Genomic DNA, 14,259 nt, shown 5'->3' with positions numbered 1-14,259 from the left:
TCTCGAGATGTTTTTTCTCGATCGGGCGCGCGTGCCAGCCAGACAGACAGAGACATAGAGACAGAAGGCGAGAAATCACTCCCCAGGGGGGATGGTCACGCCGCAATCCCTTCTCCTCCATTCTCCTCCCGGGATCTTGGGCACGCACGCACACGCGCCCGGCGTGAGTTTTAAGCCACCGGGTCCGGGACGCGAACCGCGGTTGACTACGTGGGAGTCCAGCGACACAGCCATTACGCTAACTGCTGGTTCCCTTTTTTTAAAATACATTTTTCTCTTACAGCCAGAGGGTGTGCACACTTGTGGCATGTTCACACTAAAGCCCTCACACCATTTCTTCATCCCATCAGGATTTAGGGGGCACACACATGTGCCCAGGAGCCAGGACTCGAACTGCAGTCAGCCATGTGGGCTCCAGCTTTCCATGCACAGGGCTTAACAGCTATGCTGTGGGGAACGAGGGTACCCCCTCCTCAGGCTTTGTCATCTAGAAGAATCCTCGCACCTTTTCTCACTTTCATGTCACTGACTGGAGAGTCCAGCCAATCTCCTCATGAGAGGTCCCTGTTCTGGGTTTGTCTAATTATTTCCCAGGTCGTTTACTTGTTTCTCTCTTTCCTGCACACCCGAGGTTACGTCCCAGCACCATTACCAAGAGGCCTTCACTGCTGGGCTGTGTTCTTTTTCTTTTTTAAAAGAATTGTTTTATTATCATAATATTTTAATTGGACTAGAGAGAGGGAAAGTGAGAAAGCAAGCCGCCAGGTCCTGGACTTGAACTGCAATCGGCCATGTAGGAGTCCAGCACCCTGACTACCATGCCACCTGCTGGCCCTTGCTGTGTTCTTCATACTGCATCTTTAGGAGGCAAATCTGTGCCCGGGTCCCCTCATAGCGGTGTTCAGCTGGCTCTTGGTTTAGGCAGTAGCACGGGTCTGCTCCTTCTCTGTCAGGGACAGTTGTAAATCACCTGCAGCGATACACGGATACCAGACCAGGGTCCCCTTCCACAGCTGGCGTCCATCGAGGATCCTTGCCTGAATCCGCGAATCCACTGGGGAATGCGAAGGGTGGTCTTCCAACTCTCTTTCCTTCCACATCTAGTAGTTGATAATCTTCCGTAAGGAAGAGCTGCCTTTTCTCCCACGGTGTGTACTTGCGTGTGCCTGCCTCACACGGACTTAGGGAGTTCTTTCTAATTCTGTGTGTCGCAGTCAGCCTCAGTCATTCTTTTCCATGTTTATATTGCCCTGGGTTTGGTCACCGTGAGCCCCTCCCAGCCGTCATGAGTCCCTGAGCACGTCCTTGCTCTCTGGCCTAAGCAGTCCTAGCTCGCTCTGTTCTCCCTGGGCCCCAGAGCTGGCACTGGCACCGGCACCGTGGCGAGGATTCGCCTGTGCACATGAAGTGCGGGGAGCCCTGGTGCCCCTCAGCGCTCACTCCCAGCGCGCCTTTCACAGCTGGAGGCAGCACTGTTTGTTGATAAGGACCTTCTGGTGGTGTTGGCACTGTCCTGTGAACAGCACTGCTCGCAGCCCAGCCCACCTCTGTGTGTGTCAGTACTCACCAAGGGACCCGTGGGTGCAGGATGGATTCCTCGTGGTGGAACTGGACCCAACGCTGGGGGCGGATTTCATGCTGATGCCGCCCCATTGGCTCTGTCTGGTGGTCACGTCTGTTTCCAGCTGAAGAGCAGTGACTGGTGCTGTAGTTCTGTTTGTATTGAACAAAGTCTCTGTGTGGCGACTGGGCAGTTGCACACGAAGCCAGTTTGTGACCAGAGACCCGGCCCCGCTCTGACTGGCTCCTTGTCCCCTCAGGTCTTCCACTTCATGAGCATTGCCATCTTGTTCTTTTTCATGGTGGAGATTTTCTTCAAACTGCATGTCTTCCGCCTGGAGTTCTTTCACCACAAGTTTGAGATCCTGGATGCCATTGTGGTGGTGATTTCATTCATCCTCGACATCGTCCTCCTGTTCCGGGAGCACGAGTTAGAGGCTCTGGGCCTGTTGATTCTGCTCCGGCTGTGGCGAGTGGCCCGGATCATCAATGGTAGGTCTCCCGTGCTCCACGGCTGCAGAGGACAGAGGCTGGGGCCTGGGTGGGCGCCTGAGCTCACACCCCGTGGTTTCTTTTGTGGCCGCCCCTCCCCTCTACCCCAAGTGCAGAGGCAAGTGAAGCTTGCGATTCGGCACCACCGCCACCACTGCCTGCGGCCAGACAGACCAGTAAATGCACGGGAAGGGACTGCCTTTCTCCTGTAGGCCTTATTTTCTTGGTTATTGAAAGATATTTACAGAGGGTCAACTAATCCCCAATTAGTCCTTCCTGACTTTTCCCCAGAGCATCTCTATTTTTAATTTGGGGTTTCCTGGAGAGGATTCTGCCAAATCCCAGCCCACCTTGGGAGGGCACCATCCCAAAGGGGTGTGGGTGAGCTGAGAAACGCTCCCCCATGAGAAGGTCATGACTCGGTGTGAGAAAAGCTCTGGGAACTTGAGTGGTTTCCCAAATCAACCACCGTGACGCTTTTTTGGGAAATAACATCTATTAACATGCCATAGGCTCTGGCTCTGCCTTGGCACTTGGAGAAGTAGTGCTTGATCACAGTACGGGTGAAAATCCGGTCCCTGGTACATGCCTCGGGGTGTGTGGGGGGTCTGTGCAGAGAAGCCCCGCCCCTGCTGTGATTCCTGTGGGCACAGTGACCCCAACTGGGTAACTGCTCAGCTGGCGGTGACCTCATCAGAGGTGCTCAAGGACCTGTTGGGGACCTGCTGGAAGCTTTAACTAGAGGCTGCTGCCGAGGGCTTGAGTGGAGCCCAGGCAGTATTCACTTTGAGTACTCCCAGGCCATCTGGTGTCCAGCCAGGTTTGGGAATCTCCATACTAGGCCCCAACTCGACAGGCCGCAGGTCACTGTCTCGAGGCTGAGGGAGCCATGTTCTCTGACATCAGGCTCCTGCCCTGGGCGTTCACTCTGCTCTAGCAGGACCTGGCCGGGAAAAATCAGCTCTGCTTGGGCTGCAAGTGTGGGAACAGCCCGGCCTGTGGGCTCTTCCTGGCCTGAGGGCAGGCCAAGAGCATTTCGTTGGCCCTTCCTGTTACTGCTGCGGATACTCCTGCTTCTGGGGAGGCGAGTGTGACCGGCCCCGGGCTTCCCTGGCGTTTGTGCACTGCCGCAGGTGCCCTGTAAAGGAGTTTAGCACTCATCTCATCTGTGATTAGTTTTAAGGATTTCTCAGCCACTGTGAGCTGCAGAGAAATACTGTGTGATTGGTCCTGAGCGGCTCAGAAATGAAAAATCTGAGTAGATACTGAAGGCATCTAGTTCTGATACCGCCAGTAGTCTTGTCTGTCACCACTCTGCCAACTGCGCATGTTTGTAAGAATCTAACCCTTTTTTCTGAATGGTTAGCCTGGAAACCATATCACTGAGACCCTTGATGCCTTTGCAGGAATAATCATCTCCGTTAAGACACGCTCGGAACAACAGCTCCTGAGGTTGAAGCAGATGAATATACAGTTGGCCGCCAAGATCCAACATCTTGAGTTCAGCTGCTCTGAGAAGGTAAGCGACATACTGTGTGCGTGAAGCCTGCTCAGCAGGGTGCTTCTCAGGCTCTGCAGGGCCCTGGGCACACAGCATGGGGCTTCTCAGGCTCCGCAGGGCCCTGGGCACACAGCATGCGGCTTCTCAGGCTCCACAGGGCCCTGCCCACTCAGCATGGCACTTCTCAGGCTCTACAGGGCCCTGCCCACTCAGCATGGCACTTCTCAGGCTCTGCAGGGCCCTGGGCACACAGCATCATTCTCTTAGCTTAGTCTCCCTTGTCCTTTCAGCTGCAGTGTCACCTCCTCCCTGCAGCCATGCCTGCCTCCCCCAAGTTAGGCCAGGTTCCCCTCCTCTGAGTGTCTCCTGTCTCCACTGCCCATGGGCCCCACCTCAGCTGTTAGGATGTGGCTGTCATTCTTCTGTGTCCCTGTGCTAGGGTTCACTGAGTGACTGCCACATCCCTCTCATGAAGTTAAAATCCAGTATTGGTCTGCTTTTGCAACAGGAACAAGAGATCGAAAGACTCAACAAGCTTTTGAAACAGCATGGGCTCCTCAGTGAGATAAACTAGATGTGGGCTCAGAGCTGTACTCCGAGAGAAGATGCTGCCAACCGGGCCTGTGCTGAGACAGCAGAGCCCACGCTTCCCCGGGGCCTCCGCAGAGAGCTGTGGGTGCCTCTGCCCTACTCCCGCCCAGCTGGCGTTCCGGTGGACACTGCCTTGCAGAAGACCTACTGTTTGTAGTTCTGATGTTGAACGCTTTACTCTTGCTGGAAAGTGAAGAAAACTGGACAATTTTCTTGTGTATAAAAATGTATATAAAATTTAATCTCATGCCCCTGTCCATTCTCCTCCTGGCTTGGTTTTTCTCCTCTTGGAAATTTTATTCTCTGTGGTTTGAACACAGGAGTGGGGAAACGTTTGGTCTTGCTATTTCGAATTTCACAAGGTATATCAGCACATCCTTCCAGGTGAGCATCCTGAAAGAAAGAAAGAAGCAATGACTTGTGCTACCAGCACAGTCTAGAAAAGTCTTTTATTTCCAAGCCTTTCTAAGCTGCTTCTCCAGGGCCAGTCTTCCCAGGAGATGGGCCCCCCTCGGCGTTACCCAGCTACATCATCCAGCTTTGAGCTGGCTCCACCTATCTCTGCCACCTGACAACATTTTTCTCAATTACCGTCCCATTAATGTATAAATGAACTCGGCCCTCCTCCGGCGCGTCCTCCTTTTGGCAGCCCCTACCAGCCCCTGGCTGGGGAGCCAACAAGCTGCAGTGCCGCAACAGAAATGGCAGTTACACTCAAGACTCCACTGTAATTAAGGTGATGTTCGAGGGAGGATCCCCTCGTGAGGCTCTGTACTCTACTTGCACAATTTTATACAATATTTTGCTATTTTTGTACTCATTTCAACAGGACCTAAAAAAGAAAAAACCTGAACTGAGAATAACGAATTTTAAAATCACTCACATTAAAGCAGGGATGAATAAGCTGGATAGACGCCTATGCTACTTCAAGGTCTGCTCTCTTACCGTCTCCCCAGAGACAGTCTGGTTTCCACACATAACCTGTGTGTTGAGACTGCTGGAAATGAGCAAGGCCAGATGTTTCCCCACTCATGTTCAAACCACAGAGAATAAAATCTCCAAAAGGAGGAAAACCAAGCCAGGAGGAGAGTGCACAGGGGCGTGTGCTGGCAACCGCGAGGCTCAGGCAGAAGTCTGACACATGGGAGGTCTCCAGGACGGCAGCCACCCCACACACCCCGTTCAAGTGGTGAGGCCCTCAGAGGTGGGGCGTGATCTTCAGTAATGACTTACATCAAACAAATGGGAAGAAGAAATCGGAGGGCAGCCTGGCGTTGATGGTTGGCCGAGCTCTGAAGCCTGCCACTGCAGGTGCAGACACGTCCACAAAAGTAACCGCAGTGGAAAGAACAATGGTCCTCTCGCTTCCTGAGCTGGTCTGTAACAGACAGGCACACCCCGCCCCCACGTTACCCTAATGGGCACAGCTGTCACTTCCCCTCTGGACCATGGTCGTTTCGTGAGTCTGATGGGTACACGGAGGGGCTAGCGGGCCTTTGTCCTGGACGAGAGACAGTTTTACCCAGATTGTCCCAATTAAGACATCCATATCCATCTTTCATAAGAATTTGGAAGATCATAACTAAATTAAGAATGCTAATGTGAATAAGGCCACTGTCAGTGGAGGCTTTTTCTGTAAGTGAAAGATCAAGACTGCTAAATTATTTTAAGAATCCAGATTGTTTCACAATTCCAGTCTTTCTCACCAAGTAATAAATTTCACCTGTCACACCTGAGTTTTGCCTGGACTTGTGTCTAACCTCCACCTCTAAGCTGAAGTCAGGCCTACCTCAGGGAAGGAGGATGCAATGAGAGTTGCGGTCACATTGACTACTTTGGCCTGAGGGTTCAGTAGGGATCCGAACTTCGTCCACTTCACTTCTATAACCAAAGCCACTGGGAGCTGGCAAGAATCCTGCAGGAGAAAATGCCATTAATCTCAGCGTTACACAACCTCAGTCGGACTTAATCTGCACTTTGGAGTTTTTATTATAGTGTTTCAAGGATTACAAAATGTTCTGAACGGGAGAACAACTAGACTGCGGGAGTTCAGATAAAAGCAGCTTTTAAAAAGTATGTGCGTTTTCTCTAAGCTGCTCCAGACCTGTGAGCACCAGGGAAGCTTCGGGTGGCGGGTAACAGACTCGCCACTGCTTGTCCATCACGTCAGAAAGCCCGACAGGAAGGTCAGGTGCTTTCTCTATTCTGACGTCAGCCAGCAGCTAAGGTGTGGCACGCAGTACCCGGGCAGTGTCGGTATGTGGTCGAGGACAGTGACACACCCATGGGCCCCGAGTGGACTGGCACCGCAGCCACAGTCCTGATCGGGTCAGGGCTACAGGAGGAGGTCTGAGGCCCCTGCCCAGGACCTCTGTTTGGTCAGCCCTGAGGGAACAAGGGGCAAGTGGGCCCTCCAGCCTTTTTCCTGCCTTTGGGATCTCCTCAGTTGGCAAACTCTAACTGCTGGAGCTGCGTGATGGGTAGATGGGGATTCTGTTGTACTCTCCTTCTTTACATACGTTTGAATTTTTTCCTAATTAAAAATAAAATGTCTCTTGAGGGCCTGGAAAGCTAGCAGACCTGTTAAATTTGGTGCCTGTCATAGAGCACTATGGGATTCCTTAGCCTGGAACTGCCTTTTGGAAACCCGCAGGCTGCACGTTCTTGGCAGGATCCTGATGTTAGGAGCTGGGGGAGCTTGAGCTCAGCAGATGCTTTTGGCTGTTTGCCCCGGGTTCTGCTCCAGGCCCTCTGTGTGCCAGGGCAGCACACCCAGGGCTGCTGTGTGGTATCGTTGCCTCCCCTCCCAGCCTGTCTTTCCCCCTGAGTAGGAGGAACAACCGGCTGTCTTCACCCTTCACCGGGAAACCAGGAGCGGATGGCCTGGTTTGCTGAGGTGGCAGAGCTGAGCTAAGACCTAGCAGCTGCACAGCCAAGCTGAGCGGTCCTGGGTCTGCCGGCCTCGGTGGGAAGGGGACGAGAGCGCAGCCCCGCTCCACCCAGGCTATAAATATCCTAAGCAGATAATGAAAGGCCTGCAGCAACTGTGACAAGAAAAAGCTGGGCAATTAAAGGGTGAGATGGAGAGCACGCCTCCGGTGACTGTGATGGGGACGGCCCACACTCTGCCTGCGAAGACAAAAGGAAAAGGTGGGCAGGAGAGTCACGTGACCAGGAGTCTATTTGTAGGATGTCGACTTCCATTAAACTCTGGGGAACTTTGCAACTGAAAGCGCTCACGTGTGGGCTTCCTCTGTAGGCCAGGGAGCAGTAGGGGACAGCTGTGGGGATGGCGCGAAGTCTGTGAGACAGGCCTAACACCTGTCTACCATATCACAAGCTGCCTCGAGAGGACTCATGTAATGCAGCAATAACAACAATGGAGACGGGACGGTGAAATGGCAGTTCCCAGTTTGAGTGACACTAGGCACCATGGCAAGGACTAAACGAATGTCACCTCATGTAATCCCAACAGCCTTGTGAGGTTGGTATGTGGCTGCTGTTCCCATCACAGATGAGGAGCCAAGGTCTCAAACCCATAACATTGGCCAAAGAGCACACTGCTAACAAGAAGCAAAATCAGTATTCAAGACTCAGGCCAATCTGCTACCACACTCCCACGCAGAGCTTCACGGTGGCTTCCCCAGCAGCCTCCAGGCAGAAGAGGGAGAGACCACTGATGGGGGGCCTTCAACTCCTCCCCCTTTACCTTCACGCTGGATGACTGAGTGACAAAGTGGACAGGCACCCAGTCCAGCACGTCCTGGGCCCGGGAATTTCCAAAAGGGGCCACGTAGTCTGGGAAGCCCTGGCCCTTCAGCAGGCTCTTGGCCTTCTGCACCATGAGCCGACACGGGAGAGCTCTGGTCAGCCTTTGGGAAGGAAAAGGAGAGCAACTGAATGAGGCCACTGTCCATCCACCTGCAGTTTTCAAAGGCCTTGATGGTACACGTGCCTTTCCAGTTTCATTATTTTCTCACTCTTCAAGTGGGGGACTATTTGACAAGAGAATACACTGGCTTTAACTTGATGAAATCTTGGACAGAGAGGTGGGTCCCAAACTCTGTTCCATCAAAGCTCTGTACAAGGGCTCCATGGCCAAGAGCTGGGGGAATACTGCGTCCATGTCTGATATGCCCCCACCCCCTCCTTGAAACACACTGATAAAATAAAGCTGGGAAGTCCCACAGGAAAGAATTACGGCTTTAACTTTGGTGTTTGCCAAACATCTGGACCGCAGATCTGCCCGTGCTGACAACTGCAGAAATGTATTCCACGGAACCCCCTTGAAGAGATGCTGGTCTAAAGAGAACAGAACTAACAATGTAAGTGGTGAATGTTGGTCTAACCAAGTAATGGTAAAAACACCCTGGGGAGATGAGGAAAGCACGAAGTGCCGGCGTTGGGGATGATGGAGAAAGAGCCAGATCTTTGGTTTCCATAGTGGGGACTCCATAAGAGATTCATAAAATCAAAGAGCCATAAAGTTGCATTATATGCAGCTTAAAGACTTACGGGTAGATTGCCAAACACCCAGCTACAGGAGCTGAAAGCAGTCGCCTCTGGGATGGGGCAAATGAGCGGAAGAACTGCTGGTTTCCTAACAAGCCCTGCAGAGCTGTGTGACATTTGTGTTGTGTACACATATGATGACAAAAAGATAAAACCAGAGAGCACATTCAGGCTTACTCTCTCACTGGTTTTGCTGTGCTGTGTGTTTTAAAATTCAGAAATACAGGGAATATTTTTGCTGTAAACTCAAATGCTTTGCAACCTGAAAATGAAACATACGAGGCCCTGAGATTGTTTTTTTTTTCTCTGCCATTATTTGATAAGAAAGATGGTTTTGCTCTTCATTAGTAATAGTGAACTACATGGCGCTTTCATGTGATCCCATCTGCTGATGCAGAGGTTTGACTCCAATGGAGAAGAAGGGAATGTTTTGTTCTTTGATCAACGGAAACAAGTTCAAACAGAAGCAGCCGCCCTCTCACCTCAGTGTACAGCCAGACTGCATGTTGTAACCAAACAGCACTGGAGTCCGGACCCCCTCGGCTGCTAGGCAGTCTTGCTCAGCCGTGCTGCGCAGCATGGTGAGTTGCCCGTGTCTGTTCACGGTCTGAATAATCCCGGACATTCACAGACAGTTAAGGGACGACCAGTGCAAAAGCAGGCTGGTTTTCAGGTAGGAAGATGGCATCTCTGCGTGACATGAGACAAGAGTGAGCCCCAAACACCCTTCTCCTGGCCTCTGGGATTTGGACAGCTGTTTCTCAGGAGAAAGAAAAAAAAAGTTTATCTTGATTATGATGTCCTCAGGGGAAGAATCCTCAAACTGGCCCTTTATGTATGCATATATGCCTGGTGGTGGTTTTGCCACAGAGCTGTGAGTGCTCACTAGAGGCAGAGAAAGAGGGAAAGTGAGAAATCACCCCCTCGGCGGGGGGCGGGGGGTTACCATGCCTTAATCCCTTCTCCATTCTCTTCTTGGAACTTTGGGCATGCATGCACATGTGCTCAGTGTGATTTTAAAGCCACTGGGTCCATGTGGTGGAAACCCCGTGCCTTAATCGCCACACCACCTGCTGGCCCTCGAACTAGACCTTTAAAACTAATTTCAGAGTTTCAAAATCACTATGTTTGTTTAAGAGTATTTAAATGTGAAATTAATGTCAACTTTCTGGTATTAAGGTTTGTGGGGGGTTTTTTGTTTGTTTTTTTAAACAAAACACATATTTTCCTAGGACACGCTGTTTCACCAACTGTCTCCACTCAGCCCCACTTGCAGTGCAGCTAGACCCACCATCCACCAAAGAGCCCCAGGGTTCTCTGGCTGGGACTCTCCCTCTATCCCATAAGCACCACAGGCCCTTGGCCATCGAGAAGCATGGCCCGTGCACATGGACAGGGTGATCAGCCCTCTCCACAGAGCCAAAAAGGATATCCCTTCTGAGGCTGGAATCCAGCGGCTAGCGGGAGTCCCACAACATAACCAGGGTTTCCACTGAGAGGAACTGGCTTTGTATTTTGCTGAAAGACAATGCAGAAATGAATGCCCCCAGTTCTCATTGTGATAAGGAAATAAATGGCAGAGAGAAAATGAAATGCTTTTCATAATAAAGTTTGGAATCACCAACCAATATAAGGCTTTCTCCCCCTACTCAGCACTATAAATATGTCTGCCGGGTGTGGGAGTACATCATGCTGTAACGGAACAAGCAAGCATGGAAGGGACGCTTATTCCCAAATGGAAAGGTACACGACTGAGCTTGGTTTCCATACAGGCTCCACGTGCGACGTGCAAGCCTTTGTTCAGCACAAAGGGTTAGCGTGGTGATACTTCTAAATTGAGGCATTTTTTTTCCACTAAGAAGTTATAATTTCTTTAACTTGGCAATTAAATACTTGTTCAAAATTGCTCAAACTTACCTGAATAAAACGAATTTCAAACTTTTGCTGCAGTGGCAACACCGTACTGCTCACTGTGCCCAGAAGGAGAGCGAGATCGGCTTTTGTTATTGCACCTGCTTCTGTATACGTGAGGCTGTACTTGGCCTGAACAAAACAAAACATACCCCAAATACAGCTGTCCCTGCTATGTTTCCGTAACAGTCTGAGTAACTCGGACAAAATATCCGAGTCAGTAAATCTTTTTCCATTTCTCCGCTTGTTGAAGCTTTTTTCTGCCGACCAATCAGACCATGAGAAGCGTTCCCTCAGTGTCACACCCCACAGAGAGGGTCATCGGAGCCTCTCTGTGCCCAATTACATCAGTTCCAAATCTGCTGGTTTCAGCAGAATGGAGCTAGCCCCTCTCTGCAGAAGAGATGTGTAAAAACAATCACAGTAACAAGATTCCCATGTGCTCTTGCAAGTCACAGGTTTGTGGACACAAGTAAAGAAGTATCCTCTGGTGAGACAACATAAAGGCAAGCAGGAGGCCAAGCCAAGAAAAGCGACACTATGCAGGGGGCCCAAGCCCCCTCTGGAGGTTGTCCAGGTACCCCTGCAGGTCATACAGCTTGAGTCTGTCACAAACAGATGGAGCTTTCAAGGCCAAATTGGGCAGTACCTCAAGAACGACGTTGACGCAGACTCCAACATGGCCAGCACTGACCAGGGCCGGCTGCAGTACCGCAGCATCTTCCAGTCGGGTTAGCGTTTTACTGAGCGATCGAATGGCGATGGACTGAACGGTGACGGGGACCTGCAAAGTGAAGAGACGACGAGCTGGGTCATTGAAGGCACTCTGCGGCAGAGGTACATGGGTTACAATAAGAGAAAACATGAGGGACCAGCAGATGGTGTAATGGTTCATCACTGAACTCCCATGTAGTCAACTGTGGTTCAAGTCCCAGACCTGGCAGTTTAAAATTCATGCAAGCGTGTGTTCATGCATGCCCAGAATCCCAAGAGAAGAATGGAGGAGAGGGGACTGCAGTGTGGCCATTCCCTCTGAGGGGGTGATTTCTTGCTTTCTGTCTCTCTGTCTCTCCAGTAAGCACACGTGCCCTATAGCAAAAACTCACTCTTAGAGAGAGAGAAAAAAAACATGAAATAAACCTCCACTAAGAAGCTGGCAAGTGGAGGAAGCAGGTTACACAACAATGTGTATAGTATGATCCCACATTTGTAAAAATAGACATTTCTGTACAAACACATGTGCACATTCACAAAGAAAATACTCCAGAAGGATAGAACTGAAACTTTAGAAGTAGTTACCTCTGAAAACGCATGTTCTCACACAGACTGTGACCCGGGTATTTGGAGCAGCACTATTTATAACAGTGGCTTGAAAACAACTCCAAATACCATTGGCTTATTTTTTTTTTTATTTTATTATCATCATAAAAAAGACCATTGGCTTATTGAAAAAGAAATAAAATGTGGTCCATACAAGAGAATAAAACTGATCCATTAAAATAAACTACTCATGGCCTGGTGGTTAAGGGAGCTGGATCCCACATGGCTGACTGTGCGGTTTGAATCCTGTCTCTGATAACTTGAAAAACACGCCAGGCTCGTATGCACACGTGCCCAAAATCCCAACAGGGTAGGCAGATGAAGAAGTGACTGCAGCGTGGCCACACTTCATTGGAGGGCGATTTCAGTCTCTCTTTTTATCTCTCCCTGGGAAGCGCACACACCCTCTGGCAATGTTTTTAAATGAAGTACTGGTATGCGCTACCATCCAGATGAATACTGAGAACATGCCGAGTCAAAGAAGCCAGAGGCAAAGGCCACCCAGATCCTACGACTCCATTTGTATGAGCTGTCCAGATAACTAAATTCGTAAGAGATAAAAAGTATAGGGTAGTGGTTGCCAGGGCGAGGGAGAGCGGGGGGGAGATGAGGAGTGGCTGCTGACAAGCACAGGGTTTCTTTCTGGGGTTATGAGAATGTTCTGGAAGTAGACAGTGGTGGTGGTTGCACAACCTTGCGAACATACTAAAAACCACTGAACACTTTAAAATGGCATTTTGTGGTATGTGAAATACATTGCAAACACATGTAACCCTCGGGTGCATGGAGAAACACAGCTCCTACTGATAAACGCACACCTACACACCAGTGTGCGTGCTGTACACAGAGCCAGGATGCACATGCTTAAGCCCCACAGACTCCTCAAACCCACACTGGAGCCAGTTTATTCACAACTTCACACACACACACGCACGCACGCACACAGAGTAATGTCTAGGTGGTGAGGGTATGGGCAAGAGAAGGCAGACAGACAAACTTTTTTTTAAGTTTCTGTGGGGAGCCGCCCACATCAAAATGTAGTTATGGTTAGGTGGTGAGGGTATGGGCAAGAGAAGGCAGACAGGCAAACTTTTTTTTAAGTTTCTATAGGGCGCCTTCGCTTGCCAGAGAGAGAGAGAGGGAGAGAAAGAGACAGTGAGAAATTATCTCCCAGGGGGAGGTCATGCTGCAATCCCTTCTCCTCCATTCTCCTCAGGATTTGGTGCACACATACACACATGCCCAGCATGTTTTTCAGGCTCCAGGCCCTGGACTGAAACCGCACGGTCAGCCCTGTGGGATCCGGCTGCCTTCAGCACCACACGGCCGTCTGTTAAACAGACTCAGGGAGTCCTGGTTACCCCACTGCTATTAGGGATGCTTTTCCTTGATGTGACTACCAGCAGAGTGACAAAGCCACAGGTGATCGCTAAAGACAGCCGGGGTCCCACGTTACATGGCACACATGACATTGGCTCAGGTGTCGTTGCTTGGAAACTGTCTGGGAAGCAACCTGGTGTGTCCAGCGCTCATGCTGCTCAGAACTCTGCCCTTGGTCGTGCACTGTGCTGCTTGTAATTCAGGCTCGGTACTTGAGCTTCATTCTAGAGATAAGTGGTCCTTCTGTGTCTGCTGGCACGAACGAGGGTACCTGCCACTGTGCACATAAGCTGTGCCCATAAGCCAAAGCCCCTCAGATAAGAATGTGGCACGATTCAGCAGCCCAGGAGAGCTGTCATTTGTCAGGAGTGGCAGAGAGACAAAAAGCAATCATGATGCCCCCGAAGAACAGGCTGCACCGCTGAGTTCCGGAGTTGTGCAGCGGTCCTGGGCTACGGTTTAATTAGCACTTCTGAATTTCAGGCCCTGAAAGGCTGCCCTCTCGGTTCCTTACTCTGAACATACTGATCTCTGATTCAGCAATGATGCGTACTGGGTTCTGAGAAAGCGCATACGCTCCCATGTCAGCCTTGACAGGCCCGCTCTGGTGGCGTGTGGGTGTTGTTGGCAGACAAGGGGGGCAGTTCTCGATAAGCTCCAGAAAGACCAATGGACCAGTGTGAATGGCAAGAGCTGCCCCATGTCCCGGTCTGCCAACATCTCCCCGGAATGGTCCCGAAATCAGTGAGGCTCTTCTGACTCCCATGATGTCTTCCTCAGTCATCCCCACCCCTACACACCCACTGGGAAAGACTTCAGCAGACCATGGTGACACGCAGGCTAGCTTGAGTCTCCACTGGTGGCTCGGCAGGTAGCGACCATGATCCAGGCGATCGTAACATGTGTCACTTGATTGGAAACTCAACCCAATTTCTTTCTTTCTTTTTTTTTTTTTTTTTTGGGAGGTTTTTTTTATAGGGGGTGGGTGCTTT

At 50.7% G+C, this 14,259-nt stretch overlaps 2 protein-coding genes and 1 long non-coding RNA gene across 10 annotated transcripts in view; 2 read left to right on the top strand and 1 right to left on the bottom strand.

Moving 5' to 3' along the window:
* The window catches only part of HVCN1 (hydrogen voltage gated channel 1), a 32,477-nt gene extending 28,210 nt beyond the window's left edge, over positions 1-4,267 (top strand). For 5 of the 6 annotated variants that reach the window (XM_027772209.1, XM_027772211.1, XM_006149326.3 and 2 more), the window contains 3 exons: positions 1,821-2,052; positions 3,459-3,571; positions 4,062-4,267. In XM_027772209.1, the coding sequence (XP_027628010.1) occupies positions 1,821-2,052; positions 3,459-3,571; positions 4,062-4,127 (411 nt within the window). In that variant the 3' untranslated portion in view covers positions 4,128-4,267. The remainder of the gene's footprint in view (positions 1-1,820; positions 2,053-3,458; positions 3,572-4,061) is intronic. The other variant, XM_027772210.1, reaches the window with a different exon arrangement.
* Positions 4,268-4,453: 186 nt separating this feature from the next.
* TCTN1 (tectonic family member 1) overlaps positions 4,454-14,259 on the bottom strand; it is a 26,443-nt gene continuing 16,637 nt past the window's right edge. The window contains exons 8-15 of one of the 3 annotated variants that reach the window (XM_006149328.3): positions 11,217-11,351; positions 10,574-10,699; positions 10,089-10,174; positions 9,139-9,279; positions 7,854-8,016; positions 5,934-6,059; positions 5,378-5,522; positions 4,454-4,537 (exon numbers count right to left, since the gene is read on the bottom strand). In XM_006149328.3, coding sequence (XP_006149390.1) covers positions 5,379-5,522; positions 5,934-6,059; positions 7,854-8,016; positions 9,139-9,279; positions 10,089-10,174; positions 10,574-10,699; positions 11,217-11,351 — 921 coding nt within the window. In that variant the 3' untranslated portion in view covers positions 4,454-4,537; position 5,378. Of the gene's footprint in view, positions 4,538-5,377; positions 5,523-5,933; positions 6,060-7,853; positions 8,017-8,323; positions 8,447-9,138; positions 9,280-10,088; positions 10,175-10,573; positions 10,700-11,216; positions 11,352-14,259 lie in introns of those variants that run through there. The other 2 variants (XM_027772207.1, XM_006149329.3) reach the window with 2 other exon arrangements.
* LOC114007946 (uncharacterized) overlaps positions 11,330-14,259 on the top strand; it is a 14,232-nt gene continuing 11,302 nt past the window's right edge. The window contains exon 1 of the long non-coding RNA XR_003549523.1: positions 11,330-11,404. This is a non-coding gene — a long non-coding RNA (uncharacterized LOC114007946). The remainder of the gene's footprint in view (positions 11,405-14,259) is intronic.

This window comes from Tupaia chinensis, unplaced genomic scaffold, assembly GCF_000334495.1.
Source record: "Tupaia chinensis unplaced genomic scaffold, TupChi_1.0 Scaffold000258_1, whole genome shotgun sequence".
Taxonomy (NCBI): domain Eukaryota; kingdom Metazoa; phylum Chordata; class Mammalia; order Scandentia; family Tupaiidae; genus Tupaia; species Tupaia belangeri.
The sequence above is the reverse complement of the archived record's forward strand: the minus strand, read 5'-3'. Positions and strand labels throughout refer to the sequence as shown.